Genomic DNA, 20,061 nt, shown 5'->3' with positions numbered 1-20,061 from the left:
ATTTAAAATATGGTGGCACCATCTCATTTTTGTAGATGTCATTCAATTAGCACTGTAGCCCTCATTCCTAGCTCTTATTTTCAAAGTAAAAGTTTGATTTTGTGACTTCAGACTGACCTGTTCAGGTGGACGTTTTTTGTTTTTTCTTTTGCAGGCTGCCAGTGATTGTTTGTGTCCTTAGAAACTGCTCAATCAGCATCAGGGGATGCCAGAACAGATATGTGTGTGTGATAAAAGTTCCAGTTCAAACATCAGCTGAGCTCAGCAGCTCTGTAACTGATTTGCAGCGTCTCCTGTTTACTCAGCTGTCACGTGTCTACTACTGTGTACATATCGCAGCACAGATTTTTATTCATCCGTTCTGGCAGTTTAACAAGAGCGATATGATCCAGCACATCCTGTGTCAGGAAATTATAAACTGCAGTCTTACAGCGTCTTATCAAATGTGGCTCCAGGTTATATTTATGACGTTTTTTCTCCTGTTCTTAACTGAATGTCTATTTGCTCATTCTCTGTATCGTTTTTGTAGTTTCATTTGTCTTGCTGACTTTTTAAAAACATTGAAATTGTGAGACAGACTTTAAAAAAAAGAAAAATTCTGAATATAAGATAAATCTATTGCAGTTTTTGTTAGTTTTTTGGTAAACAAGTTTTAGTGAGAGAAAATGGTAAAGGGGAGAGAAGAAGAAGAAAAAAAATGCAAAAAATAGGTGGAAATATGGATACATGATATGTTATCTTTGACCCATACTTATAAATTTGTGTCTCATAATTCTCAAAATCCTAAAAACTATTAACCTTAAACTGCTTCTAAATATCAGATAATGTTCTGTGGGATGATATTGGCCTACAAATCCATAATTAATACACACAAACAACATCTGTTGAACTCAAGTTACAGAGCTGTTAGATTGTAAAACATCACATTTAAACGGACACAAAGGCATGATGTTGACGTCCTAAGTCGTTCAATAACATGCTGGGATTTTTTTGCTTCCTCCCTAACTATATATAATATTTACATATTTCAGTGAGCATCCAGAGTCCAGATTCTTCCTGTGTAATAAAGCTCTCACACCACTGGGTGGCTCTGATGTCCACATGCTGATAATTATGGTGAACGTGCACCTGACTTTTCATGTTAATGTAGCAGTGATAACATCCCAGTAACAATATAATATATGACACTCACAGGGACCATTTTTCTGTATCAATAGTTTTACATTTGATATTTCAAGTACAGATTGCCAATAATAATTATGCATTTTAAAAACTGCAAAACTTTTAAAAAATATTATATTGCAGTTTTCGCTTTTCACTTAATTAAAGGATTTAAATACAGCCAAAAAAAGTGATACAATCACTTAAGGAAAATATAGTGAAAAAAAGCATTTTTAAGATTTTTTAAAAATTAATTTAAGTCTTTTAAAGGCCAATTAAGGCCTTATTTTTTAGATAAATGAATTCAGTGCCTTTTAAGACTTTTTAAGGATCTGTGGTAGCCCTGGATGAACTGTATCTTTTAATTTATTTTGTTGTGTTTGTGCTCCAGCTGGCTGGTGGATTTTGTGGGACTGCTCTGCTGTTTTTTTTTTTCTAGCACAGCCTGTTAACTAAAGAACAATAGCTGCCGGCATACCATGAGTCCCTGCTGGTGAGTCATCAGTGGGCTTTTCCAGCCGGGTCCTCGTCAGAAACCAGATGTCAGCACCCTGCAGGTATTCATGTCCGTCAGAGGATGGATTGTAACGTTTTTGGTGACTCCCTGATCTTTCGTCTAGCACCAACAGCAGGCCCAGTTTCTAGTTGTAAACAAGGAATATAAACATTTAAAGGGTAGACCGTCAGGACATTTAATGCATTGCGTGCAGAGGATAGACCCTATACGGTTACAGCCATGTTAAAATAAAATTAAAAAGACTTTTTATGTCTTTGTTGTGTTGTTTTTACAGGTATTTGTTCCATTATGACTTGTTTTGCAATCACAACTAATAAAAGCATTCCCATTCTGTTGCAGTTTGTGTGCTTTTATTTGCAGTTAAGTTTTGGGTAATGAGTGGAGGAAGGTGAAAAACAGGAAGTGATACGCTTTAGGTGTCCAGAACACGTCTAATGGAGCCCACAGACGGGTGAAGGGCCCCCCACTCTGCGTGCCGTCTGTACTCGCCCTTCTCCAGCAGGTACTGGCGTCCCCTGTAGTTTGGATGCTCATAGAAAACCCAGGCGCCATCCTGGACGTGAGCCGAGTGAACGTCACGGTAACGCCAGCGGTCCATCAGGTTGGGCATGTCGTCGCTGAAGTCCAGCATCTGGCCTTTGAAGTCTGGACGTTCATAGATGCGCATCCTAGACATGTCGGAGAGCTTGAACAATAAGCAACAAAAATAAAGCATTAATAAGTGAGTTTTACTACGGAAGCCTACAATAACCATGCTTGAAATCATTTTTTAAATTTCGTTTTTAAGAGATAACATGGATTGTTTCCTCTTGACAATGGTTAAGTTTCGTTGACTCTCAGGACAATAAAAAGGCAGATTTCTGGAGATAACCAAATAATTTTCTCAACATTAACACAACTTGTTCTCTCGAGATTGCAGGATAGTTATAGAGAACTCGAAAATATATATAGAGTGGTTTAGAGTGGTATCAATCTTTACTTCCATACTGACCATTTTACGTAGTAAAGAGTACATGTTGCACTATTCTTGTATCATCAAGCAGCAAATCCAAATCCACTGAAAAAACAAGTTGTACAAAATGACGACTACTGGACTAAAGCTTGTATGTTTTGGGGCAGTTTGGGATAAAACATGTAATAAAACAGCACATAGTATGTAATGTAAGTACGAGGGCTTTTCCCACAATTGGACTGCCATTAGTGGGTAAAACAAGAGCATAACTTAAACCAGGACCCCAGAATATCAGCATTGTGATTATAAAGAAACTTGTAATGTCCAGAAAAATCATTTAAATACCTACAGTTTTAAATTATAGTTAAAAACACAGTATATACTTGGCTAGGGTCATTTTCTGGCTTTGTGTGAGAGGCTGTTTTCCAGGACTCACATGTGTGATGATCCGACAGGAGCGGATGGTGTCGTTGAAGCCATTCCAGCTCTGGTAGCTGGGGTACTCCCCTCTCATGAGGATGTACTGGTAGCCCATGTACTGGGGTCTCTCATAGACGACCCAGGCGCCGCTCTCCACCCGGATGGAGTTGCAGCGCTGGAAGTGGGAGCTGAGCTCAGGACAGTCACTGCTGCATTCATAGTAGCGACCCTTGAAGTTCCTGTCCTCAAAGAAGAAGATCTGCAAGAAGGACTCAATTTTAGACCATCTGTTCATAGAAATAACACCACCAAAGCTAAAAAATAATATTTACTATTCCATCTCTACTAATACAATCTTTGTTGTCATTCTAACTCAAAGCTCCTGAATGATATATACAATCATTTAGCAGTTAGTTAGCATGAAATGCATCATGGTACTCACTTTCCCCATGTGCTCCATATTCACCTTATGTTCCTCCTCACCCAAATCAAATCAAAGCCCCTCATCCACGCTGCATTACTGATGCTCCACTTTCATATAAAGGCTGATGAAATGCACTGCCAGTGGTATTATTGTTATTCAGATGAGCTCCCCATTAACTTTGGCACATTAGCTGATGCTGCAATTGTTTTAAAGTACATGACCTCTGTTTGATTGCTCCTCTGTTTGATGCAGGAAATTTTGACTGGATCTTTCACTACTTAATGCTGTAATTGTAATTGTATTTTATATATGCAATGCATTTTAGCCATGCTCATTTATATGACAAAATGTGAATTGCATATATTATTGCTTGTCACTTATGCAATCACTTTAGCTTGTCAAACATTTAAAGTTATATACTATCAGAAATCCAATCCAAGTTAGTATTTTGTAAATGTACGGAGCCCCTAAAGTTCTGAAAGGGTTTTTAAAATTTATTTTGTTCCCACAAGATAATAACTTTAAAAATGTCACCTTTACAGACTTTAGGAACTCTGTATAAATGTGCAGGCTGTTATAATGCACTCTTTTTTTTTTCCTACGAAAAGTAATGCACTTAAATTCGTATGTACACCGTGTTACCATAAGCCAGTAACTTACAACCAATGTGCTGAAAACAAAGGACTTAGGGAACACAGAAACCGTACGAACATTCAGTGAACTTTGGGTTATTTTAAGGTACGTTGTCATGTTTCCTTTCCTAAACCTATCCTATAATGAATTTACCTGAATAAACCTAACCGCCGTTACAGTTTTAATTATGTAACATAATTTGTGGGGTGCATATGGGTGCACCCATAATTGAGTGTCAAAATTGATAACTGATTTTGTTGTTCAAGAATGAAACATGTCTGAAACACATAAAATATATGACATCAAACATGTTTTATAATTACTACTTTTTTCAACGAGAAGAAACAGTGTAGTATGTGCATCATGATTTTATTTTTCAACCTTTTTACACTCCTTTCATTACATGACTACATGGCTAATGTTCCTTAAGCCGGCGGATGGATCCAACAATGGGCTGCACGCCCGCCCACTCAGTGTGCCGCCTGTACTCGCCCCTCTCCAGCAGGTACTGGCGTCCCCTGTAGTTGGGCTGCTCGTAGAAAATCCAGGCGCCTTCGAACACCTTGCAGGAGTGGACCTCGCGGCTGTGCCAGCGCTCGTGGAAGACGGGCATGTTGTCTGCAACCTCGAGAGACTGGCCTTCAAAGTTTGGCTTTTCCCAAACCTTCAGCCTCCATGAGTTACCCACCTGGAAGAACAAAGCGTTAAACACTGAACATTTGCAACAGGTAAAGTTTGTAGATGAAAAATAACTTTAAACAAATAAAACAAAAAAGTTAAAGTCAAAAATCTAGGATTCAATAGTATAAAACTAACACCAGGACTGTTTTAACATATTTTGACAGAAAAATGTCAACTCAAGGTCCACCTGTTGGCATTTTCCAGAGCTTTTATCTACACTGTGTGGCCTTTATCAACAGGTGAGTTTTGGGTTATAACTACTTGTTGTTCCGTGACTGAAGTCACATGATGACAATTTTTCTTGTGATGAAGACCATAAGATGTGGTTGAAAGCTCTTGAAGCAAGGCAAATAAGTGTTTTTTTGGTGAAACCATTCAAGACATCAAGGCAGAACTTTTATGCTCATGATGTAATACAGCAAATTTCAAGTTACTGCAAGTGGATTTTACACCACATGGAAATTAAATGAAACTAAATTAAAATGCTGTGTCATGCTTTGGAAAAACAGTCAACAGTAATGTAAAATATACAAGTTTATGAGCTAAAACACTGCTCTGGTTTGGCATTATTTCTCTTTTAACTTACGTTTCTAATAATGCGACAGGACCTGATGGTGTCATTGATGCCCAGCCAGCGCTGGTAGTCTGGGTACTCTCCTGGGGTCAGCACATACTGGCTGCCCATGTAATTCGGTCTCTCGTAAATGACCCAGAATCCTCCCTCAACTCGGATGGAGTTGCAGTGGGTGAAGTATGTGTGCAGGTCGCTGGAGTCATTATCACACTCGTGAAATCGACCCTGGAAGTTCCTGTCCTCGTAGAAGATGATCTGGAAAAGAAATACAAAATATTACATGTTTAATGTCATGAAGTGGCTTTTATATAAGCACATTTTAATAAAAGTTGCACCTATTTATCTAAAAATATCTGTAAAATACAAGATATAGATAGAGATAAAGTATGCAACACTACATTAAAAACGTGGCTTTAAATAAGTGAAAAATACCTTCTCCATGGCTAATATCAATTAGTTTGGTGTGTAATATAAAACATTAAAGCAGCCACCTCCAATATTCTCTTTATACAGAACAAGAACAATAAAACTAGCACATGGTTTGCTTTGTGTGAACTGAATTATTCAATTGGCAATTCAAATATTTATCCAGGCTTATCACATTGTTTCGAAGCAGTGAATCCTGTTTCCCTAAACAATGCAAACGCAAAGTGCAAAGCATCCCGAAGCCAGTGGATGTAGCAAAGCATGCTGACAAAAACAAGGGCACTGCAGGACATCTGGTTTGATATGAAACGTGTTGAGCTGAGTCAGTGACACCACAGGAAGGCTCCAGAGACTTTACAGGAGACACTGAGTCGTGATTTTTCACACTGCGTCACTGATTCGTGTCAAACAAGGTGCACTCTTGACCTTGGGAACGGTAGTTTTGGTTTGGTAACAGGAGATGATGCTATTCTCTATGGACATTAAGTTACGTGTTTTTTGTCAGATCCCATTAAAGTACAAAAAATTTCCACCAATAATGCACATAAATTAAAATAGTTATTGGGCATTAACAGAGATCAGAGCATTTTTTTAAAATTTAAATTTTATTATATTATCACTATATCTATAATTATGGTCAATATTATCATGTATATTTAGAATTATCTTTTACTTTTCTTCATATTGTATTTTTCTCTTATTATTTGGTCAGTCCTTCTCTATCCTGTCTTTTTTATTCAAATGTAATTTACTACTAGTTATTATTGTTATTGCATATATTTAGTATGACTTTTTCAGTATTTATATTATGTATTTTCCTCTTATTATTTGCTCAGTCCTTCTGTCTTTTTTATCAAAATGAAAGTTAATCAGTTATAAATATACACACACTCATACACGTGTGTCCTGTATAACCATCCTTGGTACAGTAATAATCACCGGTTTGGACATTCGTAACAGCCAGAATATTATTATAACTATGTGTTTCTTTGCTTTGTTTTGACTATATTCCTGTTTCTGTGTACCACTATGTATGAGTTGTATATCACCACCTTGGTTTTGTGAACTGCCCTTTGCACCAATGATAATAATAATAATAACAATAAACTGTCTTTCCATTCAAACAAACGATTATTCAGACATATACTGCAGATGTTCATGGTTCCCAGAGAATGAAACATTAAGTATTTGGTGAACCACCTGACCTGTCTCTTAGTGCCACTGCCACTAGTGTTACACAAGAAATATGAAAATGTAATTAGTTGATTGCTGTGATGTTCACTGAGCACAATAATGCTACTCAGAGGAAAATATGACTTTTTGTCCAGCACCACCTTCAGGTAAAACTTTACATTTTTACAGCTGGTAAGGATGGGAGAGTACTGTCGGGAAATCACTGGTATGCTGTGAAATTTGTAGGGGGGGAATTCACAAAGAATTGATTGCATCCACTAATAGCATCATAAATTGCTCATCACTTGCAACTACAACCTGCCCCAAATCAAGGTCCAATTCACAAAAGACATAACAGCGCAAACTTTCCCATAAAGTTTAAGTAAGTAGCCTGTAAATGTTGCCTTTGTGCCAAAAACACAGAAGGCAGAACAATGGCAGAAACTGAAATTGTGACTGATGAGGTACTGAGGCATTCCTAACAAACGAAACATGACAAAGACGGACTAAAGTTACTACCAACTTTCTCAAGACTGTAATAATTTCACTGTGTCTGCATGTAGCTATAGCGATGATCTTCGCAAATTGGATTTTTTGCTATGAAGCTAATTTATGTGCAAATAGCACATACCAAAATGCTTTTTGCTTGGCAGAGCAAATCAGGATGCATTTTAATATTTTTGGGTGCTTCCAGAATTACATGGATTTGTTTTGTCTTATTTGCACATGTTTAGCAGTGTGTCAATTTGCCTGTAAGTTTTTTTCCTCTTATTAATAAAGGACAGCTGTTATACAGTATATATAATGCTCAGTTTATATATGTGTGTTCTTGGCTGCAGGGGAATTAGAACCTTCTTTTAATCTTTATTCAGTCTTTTGTAAAGAAGAAAATAACTCTTTTATGTCATGTGTGCAAGTCATAATGTGCAAAACTAAGTCAGTGTAGTACCCCTTTAAGTTGTGATTATGAAAAAAACATGTTTTAGTGTTTGCTATTTTAAATTAGGATCCAATTATGCGATCAGTTGTGTCTATAACTGCAAACAAGTGGTTTAGCATGAGACATATTTACAGAAAATTCATAAGAACAGTCAGAGTTTGCTTCTCATTTATTGATATGTTGTGTCAGGCATCTGGAAAGATCTTGAATCACCTTTTGGTCAGGGCTAGAGTCGAGGTAGAGTTAAAACTCTGTGATGCGGCGGAAGGAGCCGACACCAGGGGAGGTCGCCCCCCAGTCGCTGTGCTGCCGGTACTCGCCTCGCTCTAGGAGGTACTGGTGCCCCCTGTAGTTGGGGAGGTCGTAGAACACCCAGGCGCCATCAGTCACCACACAGGAGTACGCCTCGCGCATCTTGTAGGTTTCGTACACTGAGGGGCAGTCGTCAGAGCACTCCACCATCTGGCCTCCGAAGTCTGGCCTCTCGTACAGCCTCAGCTTCCATGAACTACCATAAGCCTGAAAACACAAAACAAGAGAGGCTATGAACTCTGGTTGGTATCCCCAAAAGTTTGGTATTGCGGTTCGATATCCTATAAAATCTAATGAAACAATCCAAGGGTGTAGGTTTTGTTTTAACACTGGTGGGCACACATATGAAATGGGGGTTTAGTTAAGGGGTCCTTTGCTGGAAAATGTTGAGCATTTAAGACTTAATTTTTCTGCATTCTGGTGATTTTTTATGCACAAATTTGTACCTTTTCTGCATCAGTTTATGTTGTAAATGTCTTGAGGCGGCCATGTCCCATATTGTGGCTAACACGTTTTTCACAACAAGCAGATATTTAGAGTCGTGTTTCTGGCCTTTTGGTAAATTTCGGTCCAATTTCACTCCTCTTTTTGCTTTGTTTTAATAATAATAATCAAATAATACATTTTATTCATAGAGTGCTTTTCACAATGCTCAAAGACGCTTTAAACAAAGTCTATTGGTGGTCTCCACCAGCTCCCGGAAAAAACTCTTTTTAGCTATTAAAAGCTCCACCAAAGTTAGCAGTAAAATCAGTTTCTGTCTTGTGTGCTTGACAGGTAGCTGAACACTGAACCAAAAAAAATTATGCTCCAAAAAACAAAACAATGTGCTTAAAGATGCCAAAACTGTGGAGCTGAGCTTTAGAGTTGTCTGTGTCCCCTTGACATTAGTCACTTGCCGTTTGTTATTATAAAAGCATTGATTCTTTCAGACTGAACATTTAAGCATTATTTTTAGGGTGCATATTCCCCTTTAAAGTCTTTTTGGCTAACTTATTAGCAAATTGCTGCCAAATAGTTCTGCCATTGTCTGCGCGTGTAGTCTGTTGGCCTCAAAAGTGTTCACAGAGCTCAGTCCTGTGCTGCTGTTCACTGCCCAAACACTCTTTTCTCGTACTAAACCCAAAATCTGTTGTTGTATTAGCCTGACTGAGGACTCTTACATTCTTTATGGCACGGCAGGATTTGACGTTTTCACTGAAGGCCATCCACTGCTGGTTGTCGGCGTACTCCCCGGGGCTGAGGATGTACTGGAAACCCTTGTAGTTGGGTCTCTCATAGATCACCCACACACCGCTCTCCACCCTGATGGAGTTGCAACGGTTGAAGTACGTATGCAGGTCCGCACAGTCGCTGCTACAGTTGTAGCAGCGGCCCTGGAACTTCTTCTCCTCATAAAATGTGATCTGTGAAAGTAAGAGAAAGAACTTTAATTGTGAGTATTTCCTGAATATCTTAAAAAGAACTTTAAATAGCACACCGGTTGTGGTGAGTTTTGTCTTACCTTCCCCATTTGGATGCACTGTAAACCTCATTCTTTGCTGCAGCCCCATCAAAGTATTTATCGATAAACAAAATGTGCAGAGTGCGGCAAGTCTTTGATACCCAAATGAGGTAGATTTACATATCAGCAAAATGGCTTGTTGCTGTTTGATTTGCCTTTGTTCCAGGCTGATGATGACGCTGTATCAAACGCATGCTGGAACAGTGAAGGCAGAGGGTCAGTGTCACACAGTAATGGAAAGAAATGATTCTGCAATGTTATATTATCTCCTGTATCATCACAGCTGCAGATAATAACTTTAAAATAACTTTTAACCACTATTATTGGCCTTTTTTTGCTTCTCATCCTAAATGTAATTTATTTATAACACCTTCTAAGCTTCAGAAAGGTGGCTTTAGATACATTTTAATACAGATATAAAGTCTTACAAATTCATGTGTGTATTAATTGTAATTTTAACTACTGTTGCAAGCAATTTTGTAATATAATCAATAATATGATCACAACTGTTATTTCTCTGTTGTTAGGCCTGCTGACACCCTCCTGCTATAAAGGCTGTCAGTTTTAATAATCTTTATATGTTATTATGACTGGAATCTGAAATTAGGACTTTCAGATTTAAGGATTTTATTTATAAATTTACTGTCCAAAAATGAAAGGACATCTTTTGCAGTTTTTTCACAGAAAGAAACAAGACTTCATGTGCCAGTCCAGTTGCATGAATAAATGTTGGCATTATGTTTCTGGAAAGCACTAATATGTTACATCTGTATGTTTCATACGTATCATATCAACATTTTTAATGTGCTGACTTCGTCATCAGCAGATGGAGGGGATGGCAGATGACATGTCAGTTTGGCGGCACGATTGCCAAGCTACAGACCACTGTTAGAGACCAACAAACAACAAAACTGGTTGTTATTTCTGGCATTGTTTTATATCCACCCGACATGGGTGTTTTTTGGGATCCGTCACTATGTTTCAAGAGCATCTGGAGGCAATAAAATAAGTTCTTTTAACATATAGATTGCTTCCTTCGCTACTGGGAGTGTGCCCCCCAAAACCAGGAATTTTAAGCCAAAACTTCATCTTTCTTAACATAAATCAAGTGGTTATTGTGCCTAAACCTAAAAACATTTTGACCACAGTGTTGTTGAAATGTTAAGTTTGAAAGTGTCCGCTAATGAATAACGTGCAAATTGGATGTATGTGTGGTTTGTAGAAACTTAAAATACTAGCAATTTTTCTGGCGATTAGGTTGTTAGGGTTGGTGGTTCAGTCCAACTACCAACCCAAAGCATTGGTATCTGATGACCTGAGAATGAGATTTACAAATCAATTCTCCAGTCTGTGGACTGAATCGCATTTCTGCCACTTTCCATCTCTGAAAAATGCTTCAGTTGTTTCAGGCTTAAGCGTCGAGTATCAAATTAAAGAGGGTGAAGAACTTTTGAAAGGATGAAATTAATTTTCTTTTCCTAAATTATCAGAAAGCTAACAGTCAGAATACTTAACATCAAGGTCAGTGATTCAGAAAAGTAGTAAATGTGGAAGTAAAGAAACTGCTGTTCACTCCAATGGCAGCTTGAGGCTGACTCCCATAGTGAGTCAAATTTACAGCAACATGTTTACAGCCTGGTCCAAAAATTGTTTGGGTTCGATAGCTAATGTCCCTGTTCATGACAACTGAACTTTGAATTTTTATATAACTCACCCGTTTCTATGTTATTAAGTCTAAAGGTTATGTATAATTAAGGGTGTTAACCCCTGATTCACAGAGTCAGAAAGGCATAGCTGTGGCTGTTTCAGTGTGTTTTCAGTTCATGAAAGCTAAATATAATGTTTTGGTTGCCTAAAATATTTTTGTTCAGTATTTGGATGACCTTCAGAGTCAGATGCTCAGTTTTTTTCATAAATTAAACATGGTTTTACGCCATTTTTTTGCTGGCAAATAATCCCATTATATTGGGCTCAGTTAAACCTTGGCTGTAAATGCACCATGCTAACCAAATTAGATGGACAAAATGCCACAGAAGCTTCAAAACAGGAATTCACAAACCAGTGACAATTTTTTTACAGTCTATGTCCAAAATTAAAAAAGCTCCCAAAGAGATTGTCCATTAATAAGTGTTTGGATTTTAAAGGAAAATTTGCTTAAACATATTAAATTCATATATTTAATAGCAATGAAACAAACCCTATAAATGCTAACATTTTATCCCCCTACTTTTGTTTCTTGTTTTGTATTTGACTTCACGAACAAGGACAGATTTGACAGGCAGGAATCTGAAACATTGGATTTCAGCTTGTTTTATTTTTCCACACAGTACATTCAGATTTAACAGGAGTCCATGATGCGCCTGATGGAGCTAAACCTGTTCATGTTGCTCATCCCCATGTCTCTGAGGTTCCTGTACTCTCCTGGCCTAAGGTACAGCATCTTGCCTCTGTAGTTGGGCTGCTCGAACATCAGCCAGTGACCGTCCATCACGTTGCAGGACTGGCAGTCAGACATGCGGAAGCGATCCATCATATTGTCGCAGTCGTCCATGAGCTCGTGCATCTGGCCTCCAAAGTTCTCCTTCTCATAGATCCTCATTCTGAAGGGTCCCCTGTGCTGTGGATGAGGAAACATCAGCGACATGAGTGAGGAGCTAAACCTTTAGATCCACACATTAAAGCTGTGGTTTGACACTTGTTTGATGAGACTGGTGGACGGATAACAGTGGCTAGGTACCTTGAGATTGCGATGAAGTTCTAATTATCTTAAGAGAACGACCCTTTTTTTTTTCTAGAACTGTAATGATGACATGATAATTAACTTTGGTGATTGATGACACAGGCGTTCTTCCGATAATCTTAAAATCTGTTTTGAATCAATGTTTGAAATGGTAAAATCATTTAATCGCAAATTGGGTTTGCAAATACCATTCATGACAATATTTGCACCAAATTCTGGTTGGAATCACTGTATCATTCGGATCTGAGATAACTGAGATTAGGGAGAAAATCCACTTACTGGCTATTTTCTATGAGCTTTTAGCCGTATCTCACAGCCCTCCTTGGTAAAGGTATCACATTAAGAACTGAAGAAGCCCCTCGGATGAAAGGTAAAATGTCTTCAAGAAACTCAAGCAAGTCAAGTTGCCTAAGACAGAGCACCTATAATCACATCATTAAAGTCTGGCACTGCAATTGCATGATTTCACTTGTTCAGCTTCCATTGACTGAAGAAGACTGTGAGATACACCTGAAAAGTAGTAAGAGGACCTTGAGTTTTTTTGACAGATGTGTTCAAAGTAGCTATTACTGCAACTCTAATTACAAATCTGTACTGTCAACAATTAACGTTGTCCAACATGAACAAAGGTGTCCTTTTCAGTTCAGTTTACAGAATCCCTCTTTGGCGGGAAATTAATGTGCTTTTTCCTGTTAGATGTGGTACGACTGGACCATAACAAAGCTGAAAAACCTACCATGGGGATCATGCGACTGGACCTGATGCAGTCGCTCATACTCATTCCCATCAGGCGCTGGTTGTCTGGATACTCGCCCCTCCTCACCAGCATCTGGTGGCCCATGAAGTTGGGCTTCTCATAAACCATGAAGAGGCCGCTCTCCACCCTGCAGGAGTTACACCTGCTCAGGTAAGAGGTGAGCTCGGGGCAGTCGCTGCTGGTCTCATAGGAGCGACCCTGGAAGTTACGGTCCTCATAGAAGATAATCTGTAAACAACAACATGATTAACATTTTCATTTTTTTTTAATGTCACTGTGTCTCAGATTCTATGAAAGTTTCACTTACCCTCCCCATGGTCATGATATTTGTGAGCTAATCTCAGATGTACAGCTTCAACATCGACCCTATTCCCTTTTTATACATTGCACCGCCGTACTATTTCCACATGGCTTGTGCTGAAACCTTTGAGTCATCACTCTATATTGTGGCACAGAGCAGCCACCCTATAGTGCTGCACACACTTCACTGTATGTCAGAATCTGCAATAGTTATTGTGAATATTGGGTTTTATATGTGCTTCCAGAAGCTTCAACTATTTAATGTATATCTCTGATTTAAAAATCTGTGGTGTGAATATCAGATCTGAAGATGAGTCTGAACTTTATGGTGATTGTTTATGACTAAAGGTATTAAACAAATGCCATGAAACAAAACTTTACAGCATTTGAAAAGTAATAAAATGTTATTAAAAATAGATTATTTAGGGGAGTTTTGTCTCCGCCATGACCTGGCGTGACCTCTTGAAACTACATTCAACATACAATAATAACTATTCACATGTTTTGTAAAAATTGAATGCAGGCCCACGTGAAACTCGTGATGAGTCATGATGTTTCACACAAAGGTGCGCAAGGTGCTCTGCAGCTGTTAGTCTATATAAAAGTGGCGCTGGGTTGGAACCATTTGCAAAAAAAAACTTAACGTGTCACCATGGGCAGGGTAATATTCACCATATGTTTTAGCATGTTGGAAAATCTGGTGCTGTAGAAGTAGTAATAAAGTAATAGTTTACAGATGTATGAGGTAAATGTACTTCAGTATTTTATCTAACTAAGTGTCCTGTGTGTTTTTCTGCTTCAGATTATCTTCTATGAGGACAGGAACTTCCAGGGCCGGTCCTATGACTGCAGCAGCGACTGCTCCGACATTCACATGCACCTGAACCGCTGCAACTCCTGCAGGGTGGAGAATGGGTGCTTCGTGGCGTACGACCGCCCCAACTTTATGGGTAATCAGATCTTCCTGAAGAGAGGCGAGTACTCTGATTTTCAGCGCATGGGGAGCATGATGGGCATGGGTATGATGGATACTATCCGCTCCTGCCGTATGGTCCCATTGGTAAGACATTTTGGTAGTCGATTCCGCAACGTTTTCAGAGCAAGAAAGGTATTTTCAAGAAACAGTGGACTAATATCATGTCATGTCTTCCTCCAACAGCACAGAGGGCAGTTCAGGATGAGGATCTATGAGAGGGAGAACTACGGAGGCCAGATGCATGAGCTGATGGACGACTGCGAGTCTCTCCAGGATCGTTTCTTGATGTCTGACTGCCAGTCCTGCAACGTGATGGATGGCCACTGGCTGATGTTCGAGCAGCCCAACTTCAGAGGCCGCATGATGTATGTGAGACCAGGAGAGTACAGGAGCCTCAGAGACATGGGGGCAATCAACATCTCCAGAATCAGCTCCATCAGGCGCATCATGGATATGTGCTGATCGTTGTTTGATTAAAGAAACTGTGTTGAAAAATAAAATTCATATTTTGAAGTAGTTTTCCGTGGTTTTGTAGTTTTATTTATGCTTTGCAATGTAGCAGTGGTGCAAGGGGCACAATTTTCCCCCTTGAAAGGTTAGAGGGAAACACTGATATTTTTGGATCCTAAAAAAATAAAGATTTATCTTTTGTGTCCTGGTATGCTAGTACAGTAAGTAAATAAATGTTTGAATTTTTTACAAATCTTTTTGACAACAGCTGAGTCATGTTTCCAAACTAAATAGTCTATTTTTAAAATAAATATAACTAGTAAATATAACTATGTAGTAGAAGTATGTGCACCTCAAGTTCCTCAATAGTCACCTCATTACACCTCCCATTCTGACTGTTTTTCTGATGGTTTTTGTAAACTGGACTCTATGAATTCCCAAGACTTTTTCTCAACTATTATTGCAACTGCTCCTAATTCAGTACATGACATTGAGTGCATATTATCATTCGGCATGTTGGGGTTTCCTTTCAATCTCCCAAACTAATGTATAATGTCACTAGGGTTGCAGTGGTCTACTGGTTTCATGGTATACCCTGGTATGAGAGTTGACACTTATCATACTGAGTACATTTACTTATCTATAGTATTGAAAAAAACGCAACTGGATCTATAATTTCACCTTTACTTTCTCGTGACTAAGCTATTTTCAAAAGGGAGCATTTTTAGACAAACTTCACAAATCTAAATGGTTTCAAACTTCAGGTATAAAAATAAAACATCAATTCAACCAAAAAACCCTCCCGTTTTCACTCCTTAAAGGGTCATTGTAGCTAATAAATGAAGAATTTCCTAATACAGTGATATGTTTTACCATGTATCACTGTAAAATTTTCTGTGACGCTTAATGTACCATGAAAATCATACCGATTAAACCTCTAATGTAGGTAAAGATGGACAGAATTTGAAGGAACACTAGCAACGTAAACAACAGTGATCAATGACCTAAATGAATTTCTGAAGTCTTGCCATTTTATTTCTATCCTGAGGGTGGCGCTAATGGAAAGGTCATATGGTTATTAACTTCAAAAGGTCTCATCCTATTCAGAATATGAATGCACTCAGTATATACAGTGTAATGGCAATCTGCATGTTTTATTTTGAGATATCTTGTGTACAAAGTGAACATTTTGTCTTGAGGTTGGTGCTAGAGGGATGCTTATAGTGTCTACATAATTCAAAGGTTTTATCCTCTGTGGAGCATGAACATGCCCAGAAAAAATATAACAGTAAATTGCCAGTTGCACTTTGCACAAGTGGATATTTTGGCCTCATGACCTTAGGATTCTTCTTTTTTTGCACAAATGAGATGTTATTTTGCACAGAAAGATTATGTTATCTATCTATCTATCTATCTATCTATCTATCTATCTATCTATCTCTATCTAAAACAAGCCACTATGCGCTGCAGGTTATACCAAACCAACTAAGGCTGGAGTAGCTATATTCCTGTATAAAACTTATTATTTCAATCTTTGTAAAAGGAGAATCATGTTATTTCTTGCATTATTGTAATCGTGCATCTGTGCACATGCTGATCTGCCGCATACTGTCCTCTCAACATAAACACGTCCTATAATGTAAATGATGGCAGGAAAATACAAAAGTAATGCAATAACTAGACTTTGCTTTGTCACTGTGAAATCTGCACCACTACTGTTTAATCTGTTCACAGCTTTGATGTATAATACAGTAGGGACTTCCATGCAGATAAGCTGACTCAGTTATTTTGTACAATCGAGAGGCAGATTCTTTTGATGTCACATGATGCATAAAAGGCAGCGCGCCAGTGAGAAGAACAACAGAAATCAAATAGCGTGACCATGAGCGGAAAGGTAATGAAGGGTACAGATCACTGCACCAGCCAACTAACTGATGCATATACTGCCTCAGTCATAATTTTTAAACTGTTTATGTACCCAAATACTGTAGAACATAACTTCTACCATGCAAGAGTTTGATTTAAGTTTGTGTATAATGATCAGATAACTCACCTTAACATTTATCTTTGGAAGTTTTCTTATGCAAATCAAAATCTGTGTCTTTCTCTCTAGATCATCTTCTTTGAGGGGAGAAACTTCCAGGGCCGCTCGTATGAGTGCGTCAGCGACTGCTCTGAAATTGCCTCTCACCTGAGCCGATGCAGCTCCTGCAGGGTGGAGAGCGGGGCGTTCATGGTCTACGACCAGCCCAACTACACGGGCCAGCAGTACCTCCTGACCAGGGGAGAGTACCCCGAGTATCAGAACACCATCGGCTTCAATGACTGCATTCAGTCCTGCCGTGTCGTCCCTGTGGTAAATATGTACACAACATTACTAATTAAGACCAAACAAAGACAGTCAATAACGTAAAGGGACATTAGTAAAATGTTTGGTTGCTGTCTTACCCAAAAACAGGAGTATATGGAGATCAGTTTCACCTCCAGAAGGGATATTTCCAGTTAACGAGAACAAAACATTCAAAATGAGAAAAATGCGGCTTTCAACAATCACAAAGCTTTACAGAACGCTCAGTGTCCACACATTCACTAAATTAAAAATGACAAAGATCAACTTTAAAATGGGGTATTGCTAGCTAGCTAGCATTTGGTCCAATGTTGCAAGCATTGCTAACACCGGAGCAAATACTGATTTTTTTCATACATTTGTAAACAGGATGGCTTTTAAGAGGATTAAACTGATATTTAGCTTCTTATTCAGTATGGTTAACAATTCAAACCTGATTAGATTAAGCTTAAAGTTGCATCCTAGAGCTTTTAATTGTGTTTAAACACTGAAAACATATTGGGTTAAAACAGTCCTACAAACTACTGTTTCTCAGAGTGTCAAGGATCAACTTTATTTAAAGCAGTTTTGTATGTTTTATCTTGCTAGTTAACAGGCTGACCAGCAATACTAGCTATCAATACTTTAAGAGGTAATGCACACATTGTTAACACTGGAGAAAACACTGCATTTTTATTCATACATTTGTAAACATGATGGCTTTTGAGAGGATTAAACTGATATTTACCTTCCCATTCAGTATGGTCAACGAGCACAAACCTCAACAGAATTAGCTTACAGATGCTTCCAAGGGCTTTTAACTGCAGGAATGCGACAGAAAGTTCTGAAATACAGTGAACTTTGGGTTTAATTTTTTTTTTTTAATTAACTACTGTTTCTAAAAATATAAAAGATGATCTCTCTTATCGTGTTAGCTAGCAGGTTAGGCAAATGCTAGCTAGCTAAGAGGTATTACTTGCTCTAAAAAGGTATTGCAAGCTAGCTATTGTTTGCTCCAGAGTTGAACATTTTCAACACTGGAGCAAATGCAGCATTTTTGTTCACACATTTATGAACAGGACAGCCTTTAAGATGATTAAATTGATATTTAGTTTCTTATTTGGTATGGCTAACAAGTACATACCTTAATAGAATTAGCATATTATTGCTACCAATAGCTTTCAATTGTGGATATATGGCTGAAAACTGTGGATAAAATTGGAAATTTTCTGCAAACTAACATTACAGTTCCTAAGAATTTAATGATCATCTTTCTTTAAAAGTTGCCTTGTATGATTTATCTTGTTAGCTTGTGGGCTAGCTGGCAATAGCCCTTTTGCTCGCTAACTAGCAATACCTCTAAGGGTATTTCTAGCTCACTAGCTTTTGCCTCTGTTACACTGGAGAAAATATTTGCAAACAATTGCTTCCTATTTCCTAGCCTGGGTAGCCTTGGTATAACAGCAGCTCGGTCTAACTTAAATACACTTTTATATTTATGCATATATGGCATTAACATCGACATTTTGTACTTTTAACAGCATAAGGGGCCCTTTAAGATGAGGATCTACGAGAAAGCAAACTTTGAGGGGCAGATGCAGGAACTGACTGATGACTGCGACTCCATCCAGGACCACTACCACATGTCTGACATGCTGTCCTGCAATGTGATGGAGGGCTACTGGTTGATGTTTGAGCAGCCAAACTTTGAGGGCAGGATGTTTTATCTTAAGCCAGGAAAGTACAGGAACCTCAGGGAGATGAGCAGCGACGATATGAGGTTCAATTCTATCAGACGCATCACAGAATCATAACTGTCTAAACACTTTTATTTAGCTAATAGGTTTTGCAGATGCTTTGTTTTATTAACATTAGCAAGATGTCGAAGTGAGAGGCCAAAAAAGAGCCCTGTTTTTATCCTGAAACTGTGATTTGTGCATTGTTTGCATGTAGTTCCAGTTGTACTGTGCAATCCAGCCACAATGAATTTACCTCTTTAACTGTGTGATGCGCACAATAAAATGATTTGATGCATATTTTGTGTTATCTTTTTCTGAAAACAACTACTATAACTGACTGTTTGGCCTAGTTAGTGTTATTTAGTTTGAGGGCCTACACTTAATGTCTGAATCAACAAATATGCTAAAGATATGTTAATGTTAAAAATAAGATTATTTTCCTGAAACTTTGCTAGTACAAGTGAAAATTTAGAGTGAAAATATAGTGAATTCAAAGCAACGCATATGGTAGATTGCATATTTTTGGCAACACTAACTTCCCTGATTCATACATTCTTGTGGTTAATGATCTGATAAGTCAGGTTATAGTATGGATAATTGTGCAGGGCTACAAAAAAATGCCTGTATTTCCTAAATTTATGTCCAAGCGATTAAAATGCTTCATTCTGTTGATCATATTTACATGCAAAAAAGGAGCTACTCTTGTTTTAACCATCGAAAATAACAATCAAATTTATAAAACAGTTACTTCCGACCATGTATTTTGATTGGATAAGATACATCCATAAGTGCTGATGTAGAGTATAATACATAGAAATAAACTTTTATGGATCCATCCAGTCAACTGAAGGGGGAGTTATACAGCTTCAGCAGCTACCTTTGGGCTTCAGGCTGGTTTAAATCGTTACGTCGACTAACATCTGGCTAGCTATTGATTAAATTTAATGCAGGAACCAGAACTAAATTATGTGCAGTTGGTTGTGTATATTCAATTATTTCAGACATTGTGTCTTGACATTTGACATTTAATAAGGACTTCATGGGAGTCTTAGAACT

The 20,061-nt window shown here is 38.2% G+C and overlaps 6 protein-coding genes across 7 annotated transcripts; 2 read left to right on the top strand and 4 right to left on the bottom strand.

Annotated features, from left to right (window-relative positions):
- Nucleotides 1-2,067: 2,067 nt before the first annotated feature.
- Nucleotides 2,068-3,501, bottom strand: LOC121962903 (gamma-crystallin M2-like). The gene is made up of 3 exons (XM_042513225.1): nucleotides 3,493-3,501; nucleotides 3,067-3,309; nucleotides 2,068-2,363 (listed from the first exon to the last, which is right to left on the bottom strand). Exons 1-3 carry the CDS (start codon nucleotides 3,499-3,501, stop codon nucleotides 2,091-2,093), a joined length of 525 nt encoding a protein of 174 aa, XP_042369159.1. The 3' UTR covers nucleotides 2,068-2,090.
- Nucleotides 3,502-4,522: 1,021 nt separating this feature from the next.
- Nucleotides 4,523-5,803, bottom strand: LOC121963081 (gamma-crystallin S-1-like). The gene is made up of 3 exons (XM_042513449.1): nucleotides 5,795-5,803; nucleotides 5,375-5,617; nucleotides 4,523-4,795 (listed from the first exon to the last, which is right to left on the bottom strand). The coding sequence occupies exons 1-3, from the start codon at nucleotides 5,801-5,803 to the stop codon at nucleotides 4,523-4,525; spliced, it is 525 nt and encodes a 174-aa protein (XP_042369383.1).
- On the bottom strand, nucleotides 5,533-9,932 carry LOC121962815 (gamma-crystallin M2-like). 2 transcript variants are annotated; one of them, XM_042513121.1, is made up of 4 exons: nucleotides 9,718-9,932; nucleotides 9,377-9,619; nucleotides 8,115-8,420; nucleotides 5,533-5,617 (listed from the first exon to the last, which is right to left on the bottom strand). In XM_042513121.1, the coding sequence occupies exons 1-3, from the start codon at nucleotides 9,724-9,726 to the stop codon at nucleotides 8,145-8,147; spliced, it is 528 nt and encodes a 175-aa protein (XP_042369055.1). In that variant the 5' UTR covers nucleotides 9,727-9,932; the 3' UTR covers nucleotides 5,533-5,617; nucleotides 8,115-8,144. The 2 variants fall into 2 exon arrangements, with proteins under 2 accessions (XP_042369055.1, XP_042369054.1); XM_042513120.1 differs by having other exon boundaries at nucleotides 9,377-9,749.
- A 2,123-nt stretch (nucleotides 9,933-12,055) lies between these two features.
- On the bottom strand, nucleotides 12,056-13,536 carry LOC121962725 (gamma-crystallin M3-like). The gene is made up of 3 exons (XM_042512985.1): nucleotides 13,522-13,536; nucleotides 13,194-13,442; nucleotides 12,056-12,334 (listed from the first exon to the last, which is right to left on the bottom strand). The coding sequence occupies exons 1-3, from the start codon at nucleotides 13,534-13,536 to the stop codon at nucleotides 12,056-12,058; spliced, it is 543 nt and encodes a 180-aa protein (XP_042368919.1).
- A 630-nt stretch (nucleotides 13,537-14,166) lies between these two features.
- LOC121962734 (gamma-crystallin M3-like) lies at nucleotides 14,167-15,140 on the top strand. The gene is made up of 3 exons (XM_042513018.1): nucleotides 14,167-14,175; nucleotides 14,317-14,574; nucleotides 14,674-15,140. The coding sequence occupies exons 1-3, from the start codon at nucleotides 14,167-14,169 to the stop codon at nucleotides 14,950-14,952; spliced, it is 546 nt and encodes a 181-aa protein (XP_042368952.1). The 3' UTR covers nucleotides 14,953-15,140.
- Nucleotides 15,141-16,595: 1,455 nt separating this feature from the next.
- Nucleotides 16,596-19,080, top strand: LOC121962735 (gamma-crystallin M3-like). Its single transcript, XM_042513019.1, has 3 exons — nucleotides 16,596-16,834; nucleotides 17,054-17,296; nucleotides 18,808-19,080. Exons 1-3 carry the CDS (start codon nucleotides 16,823-16,825, stop codon nucleotides 19,078-19,080), a joined length of 528 nt encoding a protein of 175 aa, XP_042368953.1. The 5' UTR covers nucleotides 16,596-16,822.
- Nucleotides 19,081-20,061: the final 981 nt, after the last annotated feature.

The sequence above is a fragment of the Plectropomus leopardus genome, chromosome 24 (assembly GCF_008729295.1).
Source record: "Plectropomus leopardus isolate mb chromosome 24, YSFRI_Pleo_2.0, whole genome shotgun sequence".
Lineage (NCBI taxonomy): Eukaryota > Metazoa > Chordata > Actinopteri > Perciformes > Serranidae > Plectropomus > Plectropomus leopardus.
This window is presented reverse-complemented; position numbering and strand designations above follow the sequence as displayed.

Bases quoted from the DNA above. Each gene is read 5' to 3' on its own strand.
- LOC121962903 (XM_042513225.1), bottom strand. The intron at 2,364-3,066 runs GTGAGTCCTGGA...TTATTGTTCAAG, and splicing joins CCTGTCGGATCATCACACAT to CTCTCCGACATGTCTAGGAT.
- LOC121963081 (XM_042513449.1), bottom strand. The intron at 4,796-5,374 runs GTAAGTTAAAAG...TTGTTCTTCCAG, and splicing joins CCTGTCGCATTATTAGAAAC to GTGGGTAACTCATGGAGGCT.
- LOC121962815 (XM_042513120.1), bottom strand. From the start codon at position 9,748: ATGAGGTTTACAGTGCATCCAAATGGGGAAGGTAAGACAAAACTCACC. The intron at 8,421-9,376 runs GTAAGAGTCCTC...TTGTGTTTTCAG, and splicing joins CCTGCCGTGCCATAAAGAAT to GCTTATGGTAGTTCATGGAA.
- LOC121962725 (XM_042512985.1), bottom strand. The intron at 12,335-13,193 runs GTAGGTTTTTCA...CCTCATCCACAG, and splicing joins CCAGTCGCATGATCCCCATG to CACAGGGGACCCTTCAGAAT.
- LOC121962734 (XM_042513018.1), top strand. The intron at 14,575-14,673 runs GTAAGACATTTT...TTCCTCCAACAG, and splicing joins CCTGCCGTATGGTCCCATTG to CACAGAGGGCAGTTCAGGAT.
- LOC121962735 (XM_042513019.1), top strand. The intron at 17,297-18,807 runs GTAAATATGTAC...TACTTTTAACAG, and splicing joins CCTGCCGTGTCGTCCCTGTG to CATAAGGGGCCCTTTAAGAT.